The 26867-nt window shown below is 37.2% G+C and overlaps 2 protein-coding genes across 3 annotated transcripts in view; one reads left to right on the top strand and one right to left on the bottom strand.

Annotated features, from left to right (window-relative positions):
* LOC123664694 overlaps positions 1-12441 on the bottom strand; it is a 14127-nt gene extending 1686 nt beyond the window's left edge. Inside the window, exons 1-4 of one of the 2 annotated variants that reach the window (XM_045599201.1) lie at positions 12426-12441; positions 1434-2120; positions 838-1108; positions 43-161 (exon numbers count right to left, since the gene is read on the bottom strand). In XM_045599201.1, coding sequence (XP_045455157.1) covers positions 43-161; positions 838-1108; positions 1434-2040 — 997 coding nt within the window. In that variant the 5' untranslated portion in view covers positions 2041-2120; positions 12426-12441. Of the gene's footprint in view, positions 1-42; positions 162-837; positions 1109-1433; positions 2166-12425 lie in introns of those variants that run through there. The other variant, XM_045599200.1, reaches the window with a different exon arrangement.
* Positions 6269-26867, top strand: LOC123664635 (actin cytoskeleton-regulatory complex protein pan1-like). The gene is made up of 18 exons (XM_045599152.1): positions 6269-6326; positions 6533-6725; positions 7299-7532; positions 7840-7897; positions 8175-8225; positions 9319-9407; positions 10558-11080; positions 13001-13069; positions 14653-14758; positions 15203-15322; positions 15924-15999; positions 17240-17358; positions 17984-18240; positions 18904-19111; positions 20179-20312; positions 21577-21653; positions 23009-23074; positions 26466-26867. The coding sequence occupies exons 1-18, from the start codon at positions 6316-6318 to the stop codon at positions 26796-26798; spliced, it is 2724 nt and encodes a 907-aa protein (XP_045455108.1). The 5' UTR covers positions 6269-6315; the 3' UTR covers positions 26799-26867.

The raw sequence follows: 26867 nt of genomic DNA, 5'->3' as shown, positions 1-26867 counted from the left end.
CGTCACATGATTAATGGATGACCCCTAAGAACATCTACTCACTCTTATCATTCTTCTTGAAGCCTCTCCAAGAAGTTTGGTAGCAGGGAGCACAGGTCTGACAACTGGCCACTTCTTTCAAATACTTATTATTTTCACCGTCTCTCTCATTCACATTTTCACTAAAAATAAATACCAGTCACATTAAATTAAATTAATTTTATACCAGAAAAGGAGTTTTCAAGAGACATTTTGCAATTGTTTACACCATACAGACGTGTACCATCTCTCTACTAGCTAATTCCTTATTCAGACATGTGTCTAGTGCAGGCACAGATATTGAGCACTCGACAGATTAGAAATAGGGTGCTAGACTATTATCTTTTTTTACCCTAGCTTTTATACCGTAGCATCTCATGCGTGCTGCTGACCCTACCCTAATTCCCCCCAGGAGCTCTGATCACCTTACTCACCACAGGATCAAAGCTAAATAAGAAAAAGAATAAACTCCTGTAAGGTCGAGGTACTTAGGCAGTCGAGCTGCTCCATATTTTGAGCAGGATATTTCCGGCTGTGTCCTAATTCAGTTATCTATATATCTAGAAACTTGAAATGAAGTAGCCCAGGACAATTTTTTATTCAATCCCCACTATACTGACCTCTACAGACATGAAATTTGATTTCGTTTTTTTTTTATTATTATGTTTTATACTTTCAAACTAAAAAAAAAAAACAAAAAAAAATTACTAATATTTACTTTTTGTAACCTCACTAGACTTGAATACCCCCTTAAAATATATTAAAGATTAAATTCCAACGACTTATGACATTTTAAAAATAAAATACAAGCAAGCAAACCTTTCCTCCACGAACATTTTGTACACCAGTGACAGCTTCTCTCGAGGCTTATAAACGACTAACGTCTCTACATCTTTGTTGACCTCTTTTGTCAATAAAACCTCTTCTCTGTGATGAAATGATCTCCTTTTCTTAACATCGCTCAACTTAAATGCGTTCAAGACTTTCTTCTCTCTGTACTTTGGGAGAACTGATTGAACGACCTCAGATCTCTTGTTTTCATTCTTATTTTGAACGCATATCTTGCTGTACACCGTCGTTTCAACTTTACCTGGAAATTATAAAATGAAGTATTTACTATGTAGTAGTATGAGTCCTCCCGTGAACATAGCTACTGTAAAGTATCCGAAATGTAAAGCACTTAAAAAATTTAACAAACCATGATAAAATCCAAAAAAAAAGTTGTTTCATTATAATTAAAAGTATTTAGTTTTTGTATTAATTATGATTATAAATAATAAAAATGTTACAACAAGAATGCAGTCAACCTGATGGTACGCAGATACCCTAGCAACACCGGGAGACTTGCAAGGGCAATGCTGATTAAATAATATAGATATAAGTATATAATATAATATAATTTTAAAAAATGTTACCTGTTACTTTGTTGTGTATATTTCTCAACACAACTGTTCTTTTTGATGACACAGTCGGCTCCTTCTCAGCACGCAATGGATTGTCAAAGTTCTTAAAGTTTTCCAAGCACAAGTTGTTCCAGTTCCTAAGCTTAATTGCATCCCATTCATCTTTCTTTAAGGCACGAACAGGAAGGCACAGAGGATCATCGTAATCTGGTATCCTTATGTTCAATAACTTTCTATTAAAACTAAACTTAACTGAATCATACTTTGTAGACATCTGTTTAGACTTTCGCTCCTCTTTTATATCTATTTTGTGGGTATATGATGATACGAATCGACGTCCCCGGGTGGCTGTTTGCCGGGCGAAATGAGTTTGTTTTCTTTTCCTATTTCTCTGTGGTATATCTTCTGTGGGATCATAATCAGAGTCTTCTTCTTCTTTTCTTCGTCTCCGTCTAGTTTGGTTTTGACGTTTTTCGTTTGGCACTCTCTCGACGAGTAGTATAGGTTCGCCTAAGGTAGGTTTGACATCGGTCTCGTTTTCCACAGTTTGGACACATTGTTGGACAATATCTGCATCTTCGTCTAAGAATTCTATTTCACATTCCGCTTCTTCAGTCATTTTTCTCTGTATAAATAATTTTATATCCTTAACCTTAAGTCTTTAACTGAATTAACAACCTGTGTTAACAAATAACAACACTGAAATAATAGTAGTGCTTGAGTATTGCTGTGTGGGCAATATAAATCGATATTTCAAAAAATATCGATACATGTACGCGATATATCGCTTCAATTCGATATTATCGAATCATCTAGTATCGAATGTAATATCGATATATTTCATCCGATATACCCAAAGAGCAACACGGAGGGGAGTAGCCATGTACAGGCGTTCCCCTCTGTCAAGGTATAAGGCCAAATGGCCATATGCATACAATAAAACTAAATGCAGCCGCACTGATCACTAGACTAAATCTAGTTGCGCGATTGAATCAACGTCCTTCAAAAAATGCCAAATTGTTCTGTTTTTTGCTGCAAAAAAAGATCTGCCACGTCAAATTTACTAAAACATGGCGTTACCTTTCATACGTAACTATTTTTTAACCACATTATTACTTGTATATTTCTTTTAAACCTTTTTTAAACTTAAAAATTAAAATTACTATCGGTCGTGTTGACTCGATTTGTTTACCAACACCGGCCGCTCGCCCTCATACAATATGCGGATCGGTCGAGCGACTGATCGGAGTCTATTTCTGAGAAGTCACTGTCGCCGAGCAATAGTGTTGTTACCGGTTTGTTTGTAGATGGTTATCGATAAAAACGGCAAAGGCAAAAGAGGAGACAGACATTTTTGAGATTTTGATTTATTTAAAATATTATATTATTGCTACAATATTAGACCCAAGATTTAAAAAACTTCCTGAAGATTATTTTTCATTTCATTCTTATAAAATTAAAGAAATTATTAAAAATATTTATATATAAAAATCAGCAAAATGAATCTACTGTAGAATCTGACTCTGACAATTCAGACAAAATTAGTTTATCATCGGATCTTTGGAGTAATCACCATAAAGTGTCCAGCGGAATTGGAAAACAAAACTAATGAAATTCTTTCAGATGAGTTATCGCTTTATTTGAGGGCTCCAGTCAGAAGATCTAACAAAAACCCATTAGAAGCGTGGGCAGACTATAAAATACAGTTCCCAACGTTATACAATGTGGCATTTAAATATTTAACTATGGTGGCTACCTAGGTTCTTACACAGCAGAGAAGCAGATTGCAAGCCAAAAGGGTAAATAAAATTTTGTTTTTGCAAGGTTTAGTAAAAGAATACTGAGATTTATAAATCTTTCATTGGATTCTTTTTCGTATGATTTATAAATAAAGTTGATTTGTTTCTTCTCTCTAAAGTGTTTTTACTCATAACTAATCTGATCTCTATTTAATATTATAGATTAGTTAAATACAAATAATTACGTACGATATTTTTAAAATATCGATATATTTGTTCGATATATCGCAAACTATCGATATAACACTACGATATATTAAATGGAAAAAAATATCGATATTTTTTTTATCGCATATTTGGGAGCTGTCAGGGATCCAGCTGTGTGCTCGTAATATGGCGGCATAGTGAAAGCATGCAGCTGTGGGGGTTGTGGGTAATATTTCACATGGATTGGAGTAAAATTTAATTCAATATAGATTATTGAATTTATCAATGCGTTTTTGTTGAATCAATGAGAGACAACATTCATAACTTGACATTGACAGATTTTTTTTTTTTTTGAATTCCCGCCACGTTTTGATGAAAGCCAACTCTGAACCACTCAAGCACCTATATTTTGTGGGCGAAGTGCTCACGTGCAGTGACGTCATCTATGACGTAGAGACCCTATAGACCCCCGGTAGAGAAAAGGAGAAGAGTTTCATAATTTTTTAGTACATATGAAACACATTTTATCAAGTTCGTATAAAAAAACAACTTATCTAAAATTCGAGTTGGTGTAGTATAAGCTGTTTTTGTTGAAATTACCTAAAATACTAAAGCTTAAGTTAAACTTTCTAATCAAAATTTGAATCCAATAGACATTATAATACATAATCAAATTGACCAAATACTCATACAAATTTGAATCAATTTATCGTGAACATCGAGTACCGAGTCGTATGGTATTTCACTATTCATAATTCGATGACAAATGTCAAAAATTAAAGATCGTACTAGTAAATTCAAATTTTGGAAGCCATTAGAATGAATGAAGTATTCTCCATTCTACGTGACATTGGCGAAATCATCTGTGCTCATTTGGCACTATTGAAAGCCATTAATCAAGAAGAAGAAGAAGAAGAAGAATGAATGAATGAACGAATGAACAAAATTAGATAATTATTATTAATAAATTCAAATTAAATTGCATTGTTAAATTGTAACGACTTTAGTTAGACATATTTCTAACTACCTACGCTTCAGCCTGTAATATCCCAGTACTGCGCATAGGCCTCTTTCCCCATGTAGGAGAAGAATCAGAGCTTAATCCACCACGCTGCTCAAATGCGGGTTAGTGGATATATTCCCTACTATGAGTAGCGATCGCTATCAGGTGTACATGATAACAACCGGGACCGACGGCCTAACGTGCTCTCCGAGGCACGGTGGGGAGACCCACAAGGACTGTACAAACACCCAGACCACGTCAAACACCTGTATGGCCAATACAAATGTTTGTCATGTGCGGGGATCGAACCCACAACCGCCAGCGCAACAGGTACAATCCATGGCTGTTACCTACCTTTACTAACTACCTACCTTTTCTTAAATGGAACAATTTTGTAGCTCAAGATGAATTTTCTATATCATCTTTGAAAACATAGACTACATTATTAAAGGTCGTTGCATACGTAACGTGTTTTAGTCCGAACTACGGAGTGTAGAAGAAAAGACTACGACTACAAAAAAGTTCGAAACGACAAATTACAGTTCGAAATTCGACCGAAATGGCGCTAATATCACCAAAAGTATGATATGAAGTGACAATTACAGAAAACGTGAAGTATGCTGAGTTCGAAAAATATTTGATATATATAACCTATAAGCTGTGTGGTTACGGCAGTAAAGAATATAGCCACCCCCTCTCTTCCCATGGCTGTCGTAAGAGGTAGCGTAAGAGGGGACAGAGGGATAACACAGTTCCAATAGCAACATGGAACTTGAACCGAACCGATGGTGGGATCACCATTCAACTGTTGGCTTTGAAATACACAGGCCGAAGACGGGCAGCAGCGTCTTCGGTGCGACAAAGCCGGCCCTGTGGTCATTAACCCGCTTGTCCAGCGTGGTGACTATGTTCAGCACACATGAGTTCATGCCATTTTAGGCGCGAACTTTTGAAGGCCTATGTCCAGCAATGGACTGCGATAGGCTGAAGTGATAAAGTAATGATATATAACCTAAATAGTTACTTTAAGGTAACTTTAAAAGTCAATAAATTATTGTAAATTATAACGAGCTTTTATTAATGAATATAAAGGGAAGATTGTGACTAGAATTTGTAAAAGCATAAGTATTCCGTATGTGTATATACCTGTCCTTATTTTTTAGTTTTTTATACTTTGTTTTTTAGTTTGCTAAGCAAAGACAGTACTCCTTTCTTCTACACTCCAATAGTTAAGACGAAACAGGACGTGAAGTTTTGGAAATTACGTTTCATAGAAAATGTAAACGAAAGAGCATACATCATGAAAGCACAGGCAGGATGAGAACGTGAAACGCAGCCCACTGAGGGGATAATGTTGTTGGCGACGAGGTATAGCACGTCTCGCCACGCACGGACACTCATCCGTGATTTCGCTGCGTATACACAGTTTCTCTGTTCGCTCCGAAGACCTAAAGTAATGACGCACGTGTATTTATATTCCAAATCTTCACGTCACGTTCCGTCCTGACTAAAACATGATACGTATGCAATGACCTTAAAATAAATAAATTGGTAAGTTTTTGATTTAATAAAAAATGAGTGTGCTTTACACCACACGATTGAAGTAAAACTTCTTTAGCTCCATCTAACTTATATCTACCTCTCAACTTTTGTCCGCCGCGCCCAATCCCACTTTTAACTTGTAACGACCTCGTCACGTATTCACCAGCTTACTCCCTAAGTCAAGTGTGGGTAAAGAAGTTTTACTTCAAAAATTATTGCCTTACTTCATTCGCAAACCAGTTCTTCAAACTTCAAAGGGGAGCCGTTCCTATTGACCTCGTAGGTCGTATTGTTCCCCCTTTTACGGTTATTAATAATCTGTACCTACTACTATGCAATAAGGCAAACAAAAAAGCGATTTTACATCTGTGTTAAATAAAGCAACGCGAGTATTTTTGTCAACATGTCGGACAAGTTAGTGTATTTTTATTATTTTAGTTTTATTAGTTTCCAAAATAACTTATCACCTTTATAAATACAAATATTTCCTATATAATATAAAGAAAAAATATTTATGCAATGGATTTTAATGTGCCAACACGAGTGTTGTAGTGATGATGAAACTGAAAATTTCGTGCATGTGCCTGGAATCAATAATCAATAATAAAAATTATTTGCAGTGAGGATTTACTTGGCGACGATTTAGGAGACCACAGTCTCGCTGATTACAATCTCGGCAATGAGGAGGAAGAGCAACTCCTGGCCGATGATTATGATAGTGGACCGTCGCAAAACGTACCAAGTTCACTCGATTCCTCATACACTGAAGCTGCAGATACAGTGCCTACTGGACAAAACTTAGATTATACTCAGGTACTATAATAAAATAATATGGTTTCTTGTTATTAATTTGTGATCGGCTCATTCTTTTTGTTATATTTTCATATGGATATCGTAAAAACAAGTTTAGTTGGTATATACACGTGTATGTACTTATTTTGCGTATTTGTAGCTCATATTCTGTCAAAACATGCTTGTGGATATTCTTAAGATACTGATAATGTTAAAAAAACTCAATAAACTACACAAGTTTCGATATTTATGACGATTTTGAAACAAATCTAGTCCCTGGTCACTTAGTTTTAGTGACTGTATGGAACGGAATATTTCATATATGTATATTTTTTTTTGTTTTTATTAATGGCTTCTAACAGTGCCAAACTAGCACAGATGATTTCGCCAATGTCACGTAGAATGGAGAAGACACGAAGGAGATTAATCGTTCATATATGTATCACCTGTTTGATACGATTACCGCCTGAATTGACACAAGTTGTGCTGTCTTCAAAGATTTTGAAGTTTACTGATTTTTTTTGTACTTTCTTAACTTTTTATTGTATATGAATCTTTTAGTCTTGAAAAACTCAAAAAAAAAAAAAAAAACAGCAAAGTGGGTCCTGCCATTATCGAGATTTTTGCTTTGCAATAAATCTAACGCTAGTTACTAATTTAATTTGTTTTCTCTGTCTTTCTCAACAGCCAGTATCATACACACAACCGGAATCGGAATGTATCGTACCTAATATAATTGTCGAAGTTCCGAATATGACACAAACGGACTCGACTTACCCACAATTCACAGGAACTACCGAACTGGAGCGTACTGTTCCATCGGCGATTGTAAGTAAATACAATTTCATATTAAACTCGTAGTGCCTTACAAGTTCATACGTATAGTTATACATCCCATGGTATTATCATGTTAAGTCATAGCCTTTATTTTCAGCTATCTATGTTCCTAGTTTCATGACTATCTATGTACTTTTGTATGAATGAGTAAAAAACACACATCCATCTTCTAACTACTAATCTAAATACTATCCCTCCATCAAATAACTGTTATTTACTGGACATAGGCTAATTTCTCTATATAGGATAAGGATTGGAGGTTAATGCGTGTGACTACTATTTAGTAAATTATTTTCAGCCGGCCACTCCAGCGGAATCACCACAAATTGTCCCATCAGAAATGCCTGCTGTGTCAAGTAAGTGTAGAGAGCCATGAAAATGACAACGTTTTGATAAACATCATTTTATCTTGTACAATGGATTATAAAAAAAAATTAATAAAATTTGATATTCTTATAAATGTGAAAAAAATTCGTAGTAAAATCTGTTCACATAAGGATATATTATTTATACCTATATATTTTCAATCTATGAATATTAAATGATGTAAAAAATTAAATTAATAATTTTGTTTCAATCACATTACACACTTAGATTGTCCCAAGTAAAAAAAAAAATTTTTGTTTATTTTAGGAACTAATGCACAACGCTCTCCTCGCGCACGGAATATTCCAGACTCTCTAGGTATATACATTTAATTTGTTTTTATATAATAAGTAAAGTAATGAAAGGTGAAAAGTTAAAAAAAAAAAATTAGTGCAGTTATCTCAAACAGTCTTGCACTACAGTTTAGTACAAATTTAACAATAACTATAAATGTGTAATTTGACTTCAATTTCATTAAGAAGCTCATTGTAAATACACACTAGGGATACTAGGGATATACTCAAAAACTACTCACCAGATCTCACTTAAAAAAGGACCACACGACAAGCAAAATAAATTAAAAGTATAAAAGTTTAAAAAAAAAAAGATTCAAGTACTCATATCAAGTTTGTTTGAAAATCTACATATAAATTTTGTTGACATTATATGTTTATAGGAATGCATTAAAAATTATAGTCTGCTATCTTCAGAAATCTGCCATATTAGATTTGGAGTCAAGTCATTTTTTTTTGAATTCTGCTCAGTAAGCACTTTCATTTGATACCCATATTGTAGGATACATCAAACATAACTAGTCCGCCATCATGGATGTTCCGCCATGTTGGATTTAGAATGACGTCACATAGCTAACCATTCATTGTCATCCAAACTAATCTTGTATACAAAACTTCAGCTCAATTGGTTGATAATTAATGCTTCGAATTTCAATTGCAAGATTTCGCTTAACAAATATACATGTAACAAATATTGCAAGCGAAATAAAAGCTTTTAAAAAGAGTCATCAAAATCGGTATACGCCGTAAATATATGACAAAACACATATGAAAAAAGAAATTAAATTGAGAATTTATGGAGGGGCTTTACATGTAGTGCAGGGAGTGCGGAGCTTTTGAGCCTAGGTTTTAGGGAGTCACCGTTTTAATTTTAAGCTGCTTTTTTTTGGCAGACTGTTTTCTTCATCAAAAAGGTGCTACGGTATAGTTGCATAGTACAGGCATATTTTAAAAAAAAGTTTTACATCAGTCGTGCAGTCGCGTGGTCTAAAGCACACTCGTTTTTTTTGAGAACTTCTAAACTCATTTTGAGATGGGTTAAAAGTACTTGAAAAAAAAAATTTTTTTTTTGTGCAAAGTATATTGAAGAATAATCTGTGGAATGTGCTTGTGGACAGATAAGGTGCTGGTGCCGCGCGGCGCGTTCCCCCGCGGCCGTACTTCGTGGCGCAGCCCGCACTACCGCGCGCCCTACCGCCGGCACCGGGTATGTGGGCAGCTGTTCTACTGATAGTTAACTGAGGTAGGGCACGGCGGGAACTGCCTGCTCGAAATATGGAGCAGCCCGGCTGGGGTATTACCTCGACCTTACAGAAGACCGCAGCTAAATAATACTGCTTTCAAGCAGTGTTGTGTTCCTGTTGGTGAGTAAGGAGACCAGAGCTCCTGGGGGGATTGGGTCGACAACGCGCTTGTGATGCTTCTGGTGTTGCAGATGTCTATAAGCTACGGTAATCGCTTACCATCAGGTGAAACGTACGCTTGTTTGTCGACCAAAAAACTAGCTCGGCAAACAGGTTTCTGTTGATGGGCAGCGACTACTGTAACCTATAGACGCCTGCAACACCAGGAGCGTCGCTAGTTGTCGACCCTACCCCTAATCCCCCAGGAGCTCTGGTCAGCTTACTCACCGACAGGAACATAACACTACTTAAAATCAGTATTATTTAGCTGTGATCTTCTGTAAGGTCGAGGTACTTCCCCAGTCGGGCTGCTCCATATTTTAAATAGGATATTTCCTGCTGTGCCCTCGAAAAAAATAATATATAAAAAGTCTGAATGCTTACTTAAGACCAGGAAAATGAACCAGAAGGCCATATTTTATATAGCTGTGATATTGTTGATATTTTCTAATGTATAACATATCATTCTTTTTTTTTTTAAATGTTTTATTTGTCAAATCGATTGCTTTTTTGAAATTTTTGATTAGCTTTTTTTTTATTAAAAGTGTTTGGTATTTTTGTTTATTTCTTAGTTTCTATGTTTCATGTATCAAAGCATATGTTTTGCATGAGTTATCTAAAAAAGAGTAGAAAACGTTTTGTAGGATTAACAATTATCTATATCATGTCCTACTTAGCCAAGAACAATTTTCTTAATGTTTATTAAAATATAATAGCCATTGAAACGAAGAAAAACCTAAACATGCATTAATAGTTGTTATTATAACATACTGTTTTTTATATGTAATTATCTTTACTAATTTTAAAAGGTTACCTGGAAGAGATCGCTATAAGCGAAGGCCGCTTTTGCATACTTATTTGTTTTTGCATCTAATGGTTCTAAATTGTATCTTCTTTTTTTGTGTGCAATAAATTTTTAATAAATAAATAAATAAAAATAAATTTTATTTCCAGGGTAACTTCAATCAACGCCCGTCATTCCCCGCGCCACAAATACGCCAACAATTACCAAATCCACAACCAATCAGACCAGATATACCCGAAATAAGACCGGATTTACCCCAAATGGGACCGGAAATATCACCAGAACGACCAATCTTACCCCAAGAAATGATACCCGTCGAGAATCGACAATTTAACCAGAATTTCCAAAGATATCAATACCGTAACGAAGAAAGACCAAACTTTAACACAAATGTCCGACCGAACTTTGATCGGCCAATGTATTACCCACATTCGTATAATCCAAATCAGTTTACGCAGAAGGAAATAATTCCCAATATGCCCCAAGTGATAAGACAGCCATTACCGGTCTTGCCAGTTAACTTGCCAAAGGGCAGGGAGCCGGAAGTAAGAATGTTACCAGTTTTACCCCCGAATTTGCCAAATTTACCAAATTTACCCCCGGGAGGGTTAGCTGGCAAGAAAGTTTTGATTAATCCGCACTTCAAAGGGAGCTTCCAACCACCGGTCGAAGGTATGTTTATTGCTAATATTTTAGTTTTATGTGTTTTTAAGGATCATACATAAAATATAAAAGTCACAACAATACTGTTTTGACAATTTTACGAATTACTTAAGAACGGAACTAAATAACTTTTTGAATTTATAAAAAAAAAGAAAACCATTTGTGTTCAAAATAATCTTAAGCCATTTGAATTTCTAATGAAGATTTCTGATAAACTATTACTTTTTACCCGTCGAGAATGGACTCGAATGGAGAGTCTTGACTTAAGTAGGTCAGTATCCAGTAGTGAGTACTCGATATTCTGAACTGGAAATATCCTATTCAAAATTTGGAGCAGCCCGACTCGGGAAGTACGTCGACCTTACAGAAGACCACAGCTAAATAATACTGCTTTTAAGCAGTATTGTGTACCTGTTAGTGAGTAAGGTGACCAGAGCTCCTGTTAGGATTGGCGGCAGGGTCAGCAACGCGCTTGCAAATCTTCTCGTGTTGTAGTCGTCTATAAGCTACGGTAATCGCTTACCACCAGGCGAGCCGTACGCTTGTTTGCAGAACTAGTTGTATAAAAAAAATACATAAGAACTTTTTTACTTGCTTTTCGTCGTCAATTAAATAGGGATGTCCCGATTCGATTAATATTATAAATAAATGATTTTTATAAAATACTGGTTACCCGGTGGACCTTATCTTTTTTTCGCGAATGTACGCTTTTTTCTAAATTTCACTCAAAAAAAATTAATATTAAGCAGTCGTTCGGTATTTATGCGCGTATATAGTGTATATGTGATATATATATATATATATATATATATATATATATATACCTATATATATATATATATATATCAATGATTCATTTTTTTTAAGTATTAACCGACTAGCTGTGCCCGCACTTCACGTGGAATTTAACAAAAAAAGTTATTGTTCAGTTCGCAGAGTAATAAAATAAAATAAAAAATTAAAATAAAACTAGCCTATGTTACTCCTTATTACATCAGTTATGTGCCAGTGAAAGTCTCGTCAAAATCGGTCCAGCTGTTTCAAAGATTAGCCGGAACAAACAGACAGACAGACACACAAAAATTGTAAAAAAATGTTATTTTGGTGTATGTACCGCCATATGCTCAGATTTTATTTATTTGTATAAATTCTCTGTGACTTATTACATTTAAATAACATTTTAAAGTGATCACCTTTGAATCGTCACTTACTGAGTATGAGTATTTAATTGTATATCACTAGCCCGTTGGTGCAGTTTGTGGTGGTCCTGTATAGTATTTAGACGAATAAATAATAAAAAAAAATTTGCTATAGCAATGCCTGTTACCTATAACACAAGCATTGAGTTGCTTACTGTATTAACAAATGACTATGTGTGTATGCTATAAGATTATAATTAATTAATTTAAAAATTATTATTTATTATTATCTGTATAAATCATCATTATACAACGTGTTATTAAACTAGAGTCCATCCATTTAACTGCGATATCAGAACCAATGTTAAAATAAATAAATAAATAAATAAATAAACAACTTACTTGTCCTAACGTTTTAATAAAAATAATAAAATAAATAATTATTATTTATAAAATTACCGTTTTCAGTACGTGAGTGTCATGTCATGTGTCATGACCAAGTCACCTGAGTCTTATAGTTAGGGCGACTATTTATTACCTCTACCCATGTCTTATACACATTTTTTTTTAAATGTGTCGGTTTAAAGGAACAGTATAGAGCTATACTTACAACTGCTTTATTATTTTCACATATAATTTCGGCTATGGTGTGCCTCAATGTATATATGGCTTTAAACAGAAGGACGCCAGTTTTATAACACCTTGTATAAAAAATAATTAAGGGAATCATAACAGATTAAATTATTAATATTACAATAAATAGTTTTAAATATGATACTTACCGTCTTAGGCTTCACATACATTCCGACGAGGATACAAAAAAGTCCGCCCCACAGCCCAACGCTGGAGAGCAAATTCGGTAAATTTGATGTTGTATGCACGTTTGCTTTTGTACTTTTTTGTGTTTTGCACTGGTTTTTACTCTGTTTTTTTTTTGTTGATATAGATAGTAGAATTCATACTTAGCATGTCTTGTTTTATTATATTTTTCAGTTAAGATACACAACCAGTAATATTACAGTTAAGTTATTTAAGATTAAATAAATGAATGAATTCCTAACCCTCAACAGTCTCCAGCAGGATTTGAATAATGTGTTAAGGGTTCAAAACAATACACAATAAGCCTGTATCACAATCATATATTTGTCACATCGAATAGATAAATAAAATAGCACTGTTTATAGTTGAGAGGGTGAAAATTTAGGACTGTATGTATTTTTCATTGTCGAATCATTTTTATCAATGAAATAAATATTATAACTTAGAGATTTAAAAAATAGCCGCTTCTCAGACTAACCAAAAATATGCACAAAAATTTTACATAAATACATAGCATGTACGGTCGGCCAAGAAATTGGTGTACTTTTGATTTAGTTTCCTGGTCATCGAAAATTACAACAAGTTTCGTTATTGAAAGTTTTTACTGAAAGAGACATATAGTAATGACGTAAACCTAATTGATAAGTATTATTCATACGTCATTATTATACATGACATTTTAAACTCTATTAGATATAAACAATATCGTTATCAATAATCAGATAAGGACGGCAATAGAAGTTGTCAGATCGATCTGCAAGCGAAACTAATCTTTATCATCTATGAATCTGCAAGCGGCATTCAACCTTAGGGTGGTACACCACTTTTTTGGCCGACTGGTACATCATCACTTTAGCCTAATACAGAGTACTGCTGAATATAGGCCTCCAAAAGTTCGCGCCAAAAATGGCGTGAACTTAGGTGTTTTGCCCCCACGCTGGGCAGGCGGGTTGGTGACCGCAGGGCTGGCTTTGTCGCACCGAAGACGCTGCTGCCCGTCTTCGGCCTGTGTATTTTAAAGCCAGCAGTTGGAAGGTTATCGCGCCATCGGTCGGCTTTTTAAGTTCCAAGGTAGTTCACCAAGGGGAGGTCCCGGGTTAAAAGTTAATAGAAACGTCACGTGATTTATATATGACCCCTAAGGTCTAAAGATTTGTCCAAAAATGTTTGTCTTATTTTTTTTTCTTTCAATAAATATACCAAGTTTTGCTCTCATTTTAAATTTGAAGTCAACTACGACCACTAGACCAGTGCTTTTAACTTTTGAAACAAAAAAAAATTATAGTAGGATGAATCCCATTGTAAAAGGAAAAGAATATAACGCAATTGAAAGGAAAAATAAATTACGGGCGATCTGATGTTGGGAAGTGGCAGGGAGGGGGGGGGGGGGGGGGGGGTTTAAACACAATTTATCTCGATTTCCGGCTAAACTACAAGTCCTATTGAAAAAAAGCCCAATGGCATAGTTGTCTTGATCTACAAATTTTTTTATTTGCACTTTTTTCACAAAGTCCACACTTATCCTCCATATTTATCCGATGTAAAGATGAGTAAATAAAAATTCATAAAAAAATAAATCAAATAAATGAGTTTGTTAAATGTTTAATAATCGATTTATTTCAGGTACAATAAAAGACATAGACGACGCGGCCGAGAGATTCATAGCAGAACAAAGGAATGCTTTAGCTCGGGCCGCTAGCAGGAAACTACCGAGACGATCACCACAGAGGTGAGTTCAAAAATTTTTAAATTGATTCTGCCTGTGACATCCTCTCCATCCATCATCTCTTTCATAGTACTCTTTCTACATTTAGGAAGGGTTGGAAATTAATCTACCACGTTGTTATACAATTTGTCATTGAATGTATATAATATATTTGACATTACGCTATGTCTGTCTGGAAATTTGTATGATGATGATTAATTTTCCTGAATTTAAGGATAATATTTTGAAAATTTCAGTATACTTTGTACTTGGGTTTGGTGGGGGGGTTGGAGGGGGGGGGTCTAGTTTATAACTTTACCACATATCAACAAGGCAGTTAGAGGGTTAAAAAGTTGCTAAAAACACCACATGATTCATGGGCGATCCCTAATGTGTATTGAAGTACGCTTATCAGTGTAATTTTGAAGTCGTTTTTCTTTGTTTATTAGTAAGTGTGTCTTGTTACAGATACATCGAGAATACAACGATAGAGATCGAAAACGAATTGGCTCGCAGCTCTGATGATATGGAGCTGCTGCGGAGACAGGAGGAGTTCATCAACGCCAACCGGGCCGGGCTCCGCAGACGGTGGGTAGCCAGGAGACGATATAGCTGGGGATAGGGACGTAGACGTGGGGGATGTCATATGGTAGTAAGATGGGAGTACAGATAGTATTGTATTAGTATATATTAAAATCAAAAATTACTCACAAAAATACATTGGAATCGTAATTTTACAAATTTAAATTGTAATAACATTTGTATTGGCCATACAGGTGTTTGCCGTGGTCTGGGTGTTTGTGCAGTCCTTGTGGGTCTCCCCACCGTGCCTCGGAGAGCACGTTAAGCTGTCGGTCCCGGTTGCTATCATGCACACCTGATAGCGATCGTTACTCATAGTAGGGAATATATCCGCCAACCCGCATTGCAGCAGCGTGGTGGATTAAGCTCTGATCCTTCTCCTACATGGGGAAAGAGGCCTATGCCCAACAGTGGGGTATTATAGGCTGAGGCGAAGGCGATAAATTGTAATAATTTTTAGTACATTACTTGAAGTTTCCGATTGAGTGGAAGATGGTTCTTGTATAATTTCTTATAATATTAATCAGTAATAAAACTACCCCTGTAATCCAGGCACTTTAATCCAAGAGTCCACGAGTAGGTTATTAATATAAGCCGTCTGTTCCAGTATGCGGTCGCCGTCCCCCCCGCGGTCGCCCTCCCCTCGCCGCAGTCCGGAGAGGAGACCTCGCCCCCCAGACGAGGTACTGGCCATGTCGCGTCCACATACACATTACACATAGTCTCAGCTGGGAATCGAACCAGCTTATCGCGGAGCAGAGAGTAGGAGATCCGAACTAGAGACGGAACTGCATCCGACTGCTTAAGATGACTGATGATTAGCTGAAAATTATTGAACTGAAACTTCTTTACGACTTGGGGAGTAAGCTGGTGAATGCTTAACGAGAGCGTTATGAAAAGTGTGATCGGGTGAGGTGAACGGAAGCTGAGATAGAGAGATATAAGTTAGATGGAGCTAAAGAAGTTTTACTTCAGTCGTGTGGTCCAACACTCGTTTTTTATCTTTTATTTTAATAATAATAATAATAAAAACTCTTTATTGTACACCAAGAGTGAGCAAAATTACAAAAATAAAAACAGGAGATAAGTACAAAATGCGGCCTTATCGCTAATGAGCGATCTCTTCCAGGCAACCTTTGATTTTATTTTAGTATAGTAAAAAAATAATAATTGCGAAGCATGGCTGGAAAATTCTCGGCCAGGCAAAATTAAAATTTAATTCGAAATTTAAAAAAAAGTTTTTATTTAAAAATGCACGTACGAGTTTGAAGAATAAATTTAGTATCGACCGACAGTATGAATACCCTAGAACATTCAAACATGCGGTTATCTATATTTATTTTCCTGGTATAACAACTAAGTGGCAGGTATAAACAGGTATATTCATGTATATTGATATCACATATGGGTACATGCTTAATAAATTTATCTTACATCAATAAGAGCGCCGTTTCATTGCAAATACGATGTCATAAGGTTGCCTGCTAAAAATCTGGTTTGAATGGCGGTTATCGCATATAATATAGCCTGGCCAGAAATTTTCCAATCAACCCTTTCGCGCTTTATCTTTAACATATTAAAGTAAATATAAAATAATTTGTAGCCATTGATTCCCAAAGTGGTCCAGGGTGTGACTCCCATGCTGAACTTAAAAAAAGTCAACTGAAACATTGCATTCGTCTTACCCTTAATTCATGTGGTGGCAAATCGAAATGGCCCAATTTGCAGGGGGTCCAACGGAACCAGCAAAATGTTGAAAGTGGTCTATGAGAAAAAAAAGTTTAAGAACCTCAGCAGTAAGCAGATAGGTGAAGATCACACCTAGTTCTGATCTTATGTATACGTGTCGATGTGAAGTAAAATCGGATGATGGCGGAACAAAGTACGCTGATTAAGCTAATCCTAAACACGAATATGTTCCAGGAGAGTGAGTACCGCAGGAGAGTCCGGGAACAAGAGACGTTACGGGAGAGAGTACTTCGGGCTAAAGAAGTTCGGAGGAGGAAGAACGCCGTCGCATTACAGAAACATCTTGCAGACAGGTAAAGGGACCGATCCTGTAGCCCTTTTTTATACGTAAGCGATTACCGCTGCTTATAGACAACTGCAACACCGGAAGCTGCGCAAACGCATTGCTGACTTTAACTTTGTTTTTGTACAAATTTGATTAATTAACTGTTTTGCTCGATATATTTAATCCAATTGCTTTTATTACTACTTCTACTATACACCCTTAAGTTAATTTCCCAAGTATTGTCCTTATTTTGTGTAATAATAAGGGTAATGTGTTGTGACGCCGCGTTGGCGCAATGGTCACAGAACTGGTTTGTGGCTGTTGCACTGGTGGTTGTGGGTTCGATCCCGCACATGACAAACATTTGTATTGGCCATACAGATGTTTGCCATCTCATAGTCTGGGTGTTTGTGCAGTCCTTGTGGGTCTCCCCACCGTGCCTCGGAGAGCACGTTAAGCCGTCGGTCCCGGTTGTTATCATGTACATCTGATAGCGATCGTTACTTATAGTAGGGAATATCCACCAACACGCATTGGAGCAGCGTGATGGATTAAGCTCCTACACGGGAAAAGAGGCCTATTCCCAGCAGTGGGATATTACAGGCTGAAGCGTACGTTATTTAAATAATACTAAAAATAAAAATATTTTGCAGGGAAAAAGATCGTCAAGACAAGGATCTACCAAGGGAAGGGGTAAAACAAACAGACATACCCACCAAACCTACTCACCAAACTGACATACAACAAGAGAAGCCGGATACAACTAGAACTACGCCAGAGAAAGAAAAGGAGATCCAAAAGGCGAAGATAGAGAAAGAGGGAGAGAAGATAGAGAAAGGGAAAATTGAGAAAGAGAAGAGAGATAGGTCTCCTATCAGAGTAGAGAGTGCTGAGGCTAATTCTACTAGTGGTAAGTTTTCATTTATAATGAATATCATAACAATCATTCTAACTTAATTTTTAACTGAGGTAGGGCACAGCAGGAATTTCCTGCTCAAAATATGGAGCAGCCCGACTGGGGTAGTACCTCGACCTTACAGAAGATCACAGCTAAATAATACTGTTTTCAAGCAGTATTGTGTTCCTGTTGGTGAGTAAGGTGACCAGAGCTCCTGGGGGGATTGGGGATTGGGTCGGCAACGCGCTTGCGATGCTTCTGGTGTTGCAGGCGTCTATAAGCTACGGTAATCGCTTACCATCAGGTGAGCCGTACGCTTGTTTGTCGACCTAGTGACATAAAAAAAAAAAAAAAAACTAAAATCCAAGACTTGAAAACTAGACATGAGTGGGTAACTAAAGGAGACTACTGCCGTGCTTAGACTAACAATAGTAATTTAGATTAATATTTTTTTATAAATATGATGCCATTATTTTTAAATTATAATTTCAATTGTGAAACACATCTCAAAACCTATTTAATTAAAATGGTATTTGTTTATTTAGTTCCAACAATTTTAATAATTTGAATTCAATTTCTTAAATTTCGATTTGTAGTAACCTTTGCTACCTTTTACTGGAGCATAGTGGAAATTTGTTTGAAGTTAGTAAATAGAATAACAATCTTTTCCCACAGAGCCGCTGACCCCCCCACCAGCGTCACCCCCACCAGCTTCACCCCCACGGGACCTCACTCCCCCTCTGCCCCCACCGCGCACCACCACCACCACCACCACCACCACTACTACAGCTGACAGTGATGATGATCTGGACATCATTCTCGATGACATCGACGATATACTCTCCGATGAGGACAGCGGACGGTTCAAGGAAAAGCGCATCAAGTAAGTACTGGTTAGCTCCAAAATGGGGTCTGGCACCGGTGCCAGAGTAGTGTACTCACAAGACCTTAATATGAAACTATCACTAACGCTGGGCCTACACAGCTCCATCTTCCAATGTGAGTGTGTTGTGATAACCCACGCAGCCACTGCCGTCCTGTCTAAAGGCATTAAGGATAGCAACATCCATATTGTCGGATAGCATGGCTGTACTTGAAGCAATTCGATCAACTCTAGTCCTATATACGAATGTCATCAAACCCTGGAAGTATTCGCCTCACATAATGAGGTATTCCTCCAGTGGATTAAAAGTCATAGCGAATCTAGCTAGCGAGCTGGAAAGACAGGGGTCCAATACAAAGGTTCCTAGCTCAATCATTTTAATGCCGCTACCATTTGGACAACTGCGCTCGTGGGTAAGGCAACGTACCCGTGCAAATCACAATGCCCTTTGGGCAAACCAACCGGCTGTAGACAGTCCAAAATGATACTCACGGAAGTATCACCGCACCTAGCGTGCCGACTGCTCAGTCTTAACGCCTTGACATCAGAATAGTTGTTGGCACGATTACCGGCCACATGGCACTCAATCCATAACTATTAATTATGAATGCAATGGACAGTCCTCTTTGTAGGGGATGTGTGGCTGCAGAAGAAACAGCCCACGTGATCCTGGAATGCAAGGGAGTGGCCACACACCAGGCAACCATCCTTAGGGAAATAAGGACGCTCCGAGAAGCCTGTGAACGCCCCAGGAGGCTTCTGAGCTTCTGGAAGGAGTTGGGCTGGCTGAACTAGTCAGCCCTCTTTTTACGCATAACGGACCACCTTTGTGTCTAAATGTGGAAAACTGAGCCCACAACAATACAATACAAAAAAGTACTGGTTAATGTATTATTTGAATTTTTAATCGGCTTTAAATAAAAGTGAAGTTTCTTAATTTTACTGCACGTTTCTTTCTATGTGTTACCTCGTAATTGTGTCCAGGTAAAATCCGATCCGACACTTGTCCGTATTAAGTACAAATTTTAAAAAATGCACGCTATTAATGTATTACTTAATATTTCCAGAGAGGAACAACCCAAACTAACAAAGATAGAGAAACAAGTGGATCTACGTTCGAAGTTGCCTCCTAAAACTGTGGAGGCAAAGAAACCGAGGCAGAAGATCATCTTCAATGACAACGATGATAAGAAAAAGCGAGGTAATAATATGTGTATGTTTTTTATTGAAAAATGCAAATATTTTTGTAAGCACTGGACATTTTTATCAACGATTGTATCCCAAAGAACGAGTGTGCTTTAGACCACACGACTGAAGTAAAACTTCTTTAGCTTCTACAGTAATATACGCAACTTAACGCTCTCTCTTTCTATCTTCACTAACTCATATCACTCTTTTAACTTCCGCTCGCCTCACCCGATCACACTTTTCGTAACGCTCTCGTCACGCATTCACCAGCTTACTCCCCAAGTCAAGCGTGCGTAAAGAACTTTTACTTCAATAAATAAATTATCACAGCACCAAATTAAGTTGTCTTTATTTCTTATACAAACGTCTCTACAAGCTTAACTCACATATAATCCCACGCACAACAAAGTTGAACTATCCGTACTGTAGTCTATTGTATTGAAAAAATTAAACACTTCAGCCTTTTAGTCCACTGCTGGACATAGGCCTCCACAAGTGCGAGCCAAAAATGTGTGTTGCCCATAGTCACCCCGATGGGTAGGCGGGTTGGTGACCGCAGGGCTTTCTTTGTCGCACCGAAGACGCTGCTGCCCGTCTTCGGCCTGTGTATTTCAAAGCCAGCAGCTGGGTGGTTATCCCACGACCGGTCTGCTTTATAAGTTCCAAGGTGGTAGTGGAACTGTGTTATTCCTTATTTGCCTCTTACGACACCCACGGGAAGAGAGGGGGTGGCTATTTTATTTACTACCATAGCCACACAGCAAAACTTTTACTGTTATTATAGTATTAGAAGTGTGTGTGTGTGTCATGTCTTTGGCCAATTGAATTGTAGTAAATTAGAAAGACATGTTCGAATTGATGAGTTGAATAAACAACTCTTGACAAGCATTGTTAACTAAACACTAAAAATAATAGTTTGTATAGTAAAGATAAATATAATTTAACTTGCACAAAATACAACACACTCAATTTTTTTTTAATTTAAATTTTTAATAATACAATGAAACTGGTATTTGTCTGCTTGTTTGTATTTCCTTATTTCAGCATTTTCTATATCAATGCAAAAAACAATAAACATACGAAAAAATGTGGTTATTGAAACACTTAAAACACAAATCAGTGGCCAATATTTGTACAAATCAAGTAAAAAATCTGATAACTGCTCTAAACTGAAATCGAATCTAAAAGTGTAGACGGTCTTAGTGCCCAAATATTTAGGTATAGAAAATGGACCATTTGTTCTTAGGTATAGATTAAAAATTACTATTTCCTTACAGAGAAGTCTCCGGTACGCCGTAATGTATTGGAATCTAAGAAGAACAACAGTGAGAAAGTTGAAAGTAAAGCTGAAAAGGTAAGGCTTATGACAAATTAATCTATAATAAATATAAAATATAATAATTATATAAACGTTTTGCCCTTAAGGGCCCCCAGTGGGATTTCCCATGACACTGGTCTGTTCTCAGTTCAAAATACAAAACAAACTTAGCTGAAACAAATTGTGAAAGCCCTTGTATTTTCTAAAGACAGTACTGTCTACCTTTAGGGGTTGTCGTCAGTGGTAAAATATGTCTATTCTAATTAATACTCAAGAGCCCTCTGTTGGATTTTTACTGTTTCGGGGATTTAGGGATCTAGAAACTCATACAATACAAGCAGTAACGCTCAGAACGCGACAAACATTTATGTGGCCAATACAAGTGTATGTCGTGATTGGGGATCGGACCCTTTAAATTTTTGACCGACTTCATAAAAAGGAAGAGGTTCTCAATTCGACTGTATTTTTTTTTATATATATGTTACCTGATAACTTTTTACTGGGTGGATCGATTGAAATATTCTTATATAATCGAAAGGTTATGCATGTCATGTGGCCCCATTTAAAAGTACTTTTTAAGATACATCTATTATGTGTATTTACTTATTTATCGAAAAAAAAAAACTAGTTATATCAGTCGACTGTTACCTATAACACAAGCATTTAAGTTGCTTACCGTCGGAACAGATAACCGTTTGTGTGCTAAAGTTAAACATGAACTTGATAAAAGGTAACAAATTCCGAAGATGAAACATTAAAAAATATAATATAATAATAATAATAGAGAGTAAGAAATATTTGTATTGGCCACAGATGTTGTCCCGGTATATGGGGGGTGTTCATAAAATACGTGAGATGTTTAAGGGGGGAGGGGGTCGAGTCAAATCTCATCTAATCTTACGTTGGAGAGATAGCAAATATCACGCAATTTTTTTTTCTGATTGAATCAAAAAAAAAAAAATTATACTATTTTGGTCCAATTAATCCAGATTGTACATGATCGTAATACGATTAAGATCATTCACTAATTCGTTCGAAAGAAAATAATTTCATTTATACTTCGACGTTATACATCTACTGACTGTCTGATTTGTTGATTGTGTCTGATTACTAGTCTTAATTGGTCGTAGCATTTTTTTTTTCTTTTTACAATAACAATCCAACGCGTTTGAAAAAGAAATAATAAGAAACCCACATTTTGAAAAATCTCACGTGAGATTGGGGGATGGGGCAGGGGGTTGAATAAAATCTCACGACATCTCACCAGGGGGGGAAGGAGGGACAGAAAATTTAAAAATACACCTCACGTAATTTATGGACGCCCCCTATGAAGTTATGCGATGTTAATTACTTTACCTCATATACTTATTTTGTTTTTGATATTGTTTCAGTCAAAAATAAAAGTCGAATTGAGTACAACAAAGTCGAGGCAGAAGATTATATTTGACAATAAAGATGTGAGTACTAATTAAATTTTCTATAATATTTGTATTGATTAAGGAGAAAATTTTTAAGCTTTTAAAACATATTTATAGAAATTGAGAATGTTGATACTCAAAATCCAAAACTATTTTATTCAAATAATTTGTGTTAAGTAATTATTGTTGAAAATGAATAAAATAAAACTATTGAACAACGTCATCGTGCCCTTAATGATTCTATGAGCCCAACTTGATTACATTTTAGGCGACAAATATTGTAGCAGTATAGTAATATTTGTGTGTCGCTTATACTTGTAACGATTAAACGAGTGACGTGATTATATACTTAGTGAGGAAAATTTGGCCAGCTTGATTTAGAAGATTAAATATTTCGTATGGCGCCATCTAGTTGCGTCGTATCGTCTCAAATATCTCGCTAATGTTACATGAAAACTTTTCAAAGGACTTCTGAAAAATATTCTCAGATCGACTGTTTTCTCTCTGCTCTGCTACCTTATAAGTTTTTATTTGGTGTAACGATTTTGATGATTCTATTATTCGGCATCTGCTGCTTGTCACGTGGTGTATTTTTAAGGATATTCCTCATACTTAATTGATTTTTTTTCGATTCATCATTATCATTACAGCCTATACAGTCCACTGCTGGACATAGGCCTCCACAAGTTTAGGCCAAAAATAACGTAACTCATGTGTTTTGCTTACCTATAGTCACCACGCTGGGCAGGCGGGTTGGTGACCGTTTTTTCGATTACGATTAATTATTTGTCGATGTCAAGGAATATTTGACAGACAGGTTTTGTGTTTTTAATTTCTGTCAGGCAGTCAGTCAGTTCAGCCTATTGCAGTCCACTGCTGGACATAGGCCTCCCCAAGTTCCGTTTTTCATTTGGGTTGAAAAAAAAAACAACAAAATATCACAGTTGTGGCTTTAGTGACGTCCCGTATTTAATGCAAGTAACTTACACACACATATAATTTTCAAAAGAGTAATTGCGGAGTTCCAGAAAATCTCTACATTCCGAATCGGTGGCAGTTTCACCTTTAAAATAATAATCACTTTAAAATTTTAATATGTAAAATGACGATTCGAAATTGCCTTTGAAGCCTTATTTGCATGAAGTTATTGCTGATTTTGATTTTCTTATAGTGCCATTGTTGAGTAATTATAGTATGATTCAGCCTGTTACAACAACGACCGCTGGTGTAGTGGTGCGTGTGTCGCCTAAAACACCGACGGTTTGAGGGTTCGATTCTCGTTGGATATTTGTATTTGTACAAATATTTCTTTACGGTTTGGATTTCTGTCCTCGTGGGTCTCCCCACTGTGTCTCGGAGAGCACGTTAAGCCGTCGGTCCCGGTTGTTATTATGTACACCTGATAGCGATCGTTTCTCATAGTAGGGAATATATCCGCCAACCCGCATTGGAGCAGCGTGGTGGATTAATTTTCTGACGATCACTTTCTTAAGAACATAGGGATGGTATAGGAAACCATAAAAAAATACTATATTAAATAATTTTAATTCGTTATAGAGCGCGCACATTAGGTTCGACGTCTAAGCAAAAAGAGACAAGGTCGTCTTGCCAGAGATAACATGTTGATCAACATTTTAGTCTCTGATTCCACAGACCACACAAACACAATATATTATTAACACTTTATAAATGCAAATTTGACACTCCGAAGAGTGCGCGTAGAGCCCCCCTATATGCATATGAAGACAACCTGCAGTTGAGCAGCGTGGTGAATTAAGCTCCAATCCTCCTGCATGTAGAAATAGCTCTATGCCTAGCAGTGGGATGTTACAACATGCATATTTGCTTCGGATTTTCGAGAGTAGGACTCGGAACTTAATCAAAATCTAAAGTTACTTTTTTTAAATAGGCTTCAAAAGCACTTACGGTTGTCCCTTAATCACATGATTTTTTAGCAACTTTTTAACCCTCTACCGTCCCTCTTTAATATTTGGCGAGGTTTTAGGCTGGTCTCCTCATCATCCTAAAATTATTTTTTATAATGAAATACTTGAAATTTTCAGAATAATATCTTAAAATCCAAGTAAAATTTGGTGAAATTGTAGAAAATAAGTATTATTATACGAGTTTCTAGCAAAAATTAATGTTGCAAGTGTTTGATTGATTACACTGCATCAATTTTGTTTGTTGCAGGAGATTTTTTAACTTTTGTTTACTGTATTAGGCTCGCTTGTTTTAAATCTATCCTCAGATTTTTTCTAGCAGATCTAGTTTAGGAGATACAGGTGCCCCTTTAAAATTTACTCAAACACTCTACTACAATTATCGTCAACGTCTTAGTAGTTTCGGTTTCTTTTTTGGAATGACTTCATCTAGAAGAACCTTTGTTAACAATCCAAATAGATTTTGTCACATTTATGGCAAATATACATTCAAAAAATCTGTTTAAATGTGTCGAACTTCTTGAAAAATGAACGTTTTGAGAAATAACAAGTTTATCGTTTTTCTAACCAAGTCAAGCAGCACTATTATACTTTTAGCAGCAGCGAGAAGATTCCATTCATAGTCACTTAGATCGATTTGCTGAAAATCTTAGAGATTTATATAGACCAGCCCTGTGGTCACCCGCCTGCCCAGCGCGGTGACTATGGGCAACACACCGAGCTCACGTCTTTTTTGGCTCGCACTTGTGGAGGCCTATTTTTTTTTATATATCACTAGGTCGGCAAACAAGCGTACGGCTCACCTGATGGTAAGAGATTACCGTAGTTTATAGACACCTGCAACACCAGAAGCATCGCAAGCGCGTTGCCGACCCAATCCCCAATGGCTCCCCAGGAGCCCCAGGAGCTCTGGTCACCTTACTCACCAACAGCAACACAATACTGCTTGAAAACAGTATTATTTAGCTGTGGTCTTCTGTAAGGTCGAAGTACTACCCCAGTCGGGCTGCTCCAGATTTTGAGCAGGAAATTCCTGCTGTGCCCTACCTCAGTTAAAATGTGCCTATGTCCAATAGCGGACCGTGATGGGCCGATGTGATGATGGTGATGATGATGAGTTGAATGTTAAACATTTTTGAATATCATATCAAAAATTGACCGCTCCAGCGGGATTCGAACTCGCGTCTCAGACTGACCGTGTCGGCGCTCTAGTCAATTAAGCTATGGAATGATGTACCCGCTCGAGCGAAATTTTTGATATGATGATTTTTATTTTCGGTTTAAGCGAACCGTGGCGCCGTCTATAGTGAGTTCTTTACAGAGACCCGTAACTATTCAAAGTTTCATATTACAATGAAAATCTTTGACAAGAGACGACACCGTGCTATTTTTAATATGTACGATTTTTATTTTTGTGTTACCCACACATTAGGTATTCTAAACATTTTTGAATTGAGTTGAATGTTAACAAGTGGCCGTGGTTGCAGAGCTCGCGCGGCGCTCGGCGCGTGGTGCTGCGGCCGGAGCCCAGCGCCGGCGCCATCTTCAGCCGCGCCGTGCGCACGCTGGCGCCCGCCCCCGGCCCCGCCCCCGCCGCCCCCGGCCCCGCCCCCGCCGCGCTCGTGCGCAACCTGCCGCCCGGCATCACCGACACGCGCCTGCGCACGCTGGCCGCCGACGCGCAGGTAACTGGGGCCCGGCCCGCGTGGGGCCCGCGTGGGGCCCGCGTGGGGCCCGCCGGGGCTGCCCCGTGGGGCGACACTGCGTGCGGCGCTGCTGCGCTGTCGGGCTTAGGTCAAAGGCGGCTGTTCATATATTGAAATATAGTTTGATTGAGCTTTATACGCGAGGAACGTACTTGGGGCGTTCGTACGATTTACAGGCAACTA

Source organism: Melitaea cinxia, chromosome 22, assembly GCF_905220565.1.
Source record: "Melitaea cinxia chromosome 22, ilMelCinx1.1, whole genome shotgun sequence".
Taxonomy (NCBI): Eukaryota; Metazoa; Arthropoda; class Insecta; order Lepidoptera; family Nymphalidae; genus Melitaea; species Melitaea cinxia.
Note: the sequence above shows the minus strand (reverse complement) of the source record. Positions and strands in the feature narration are given on the sequence as shown.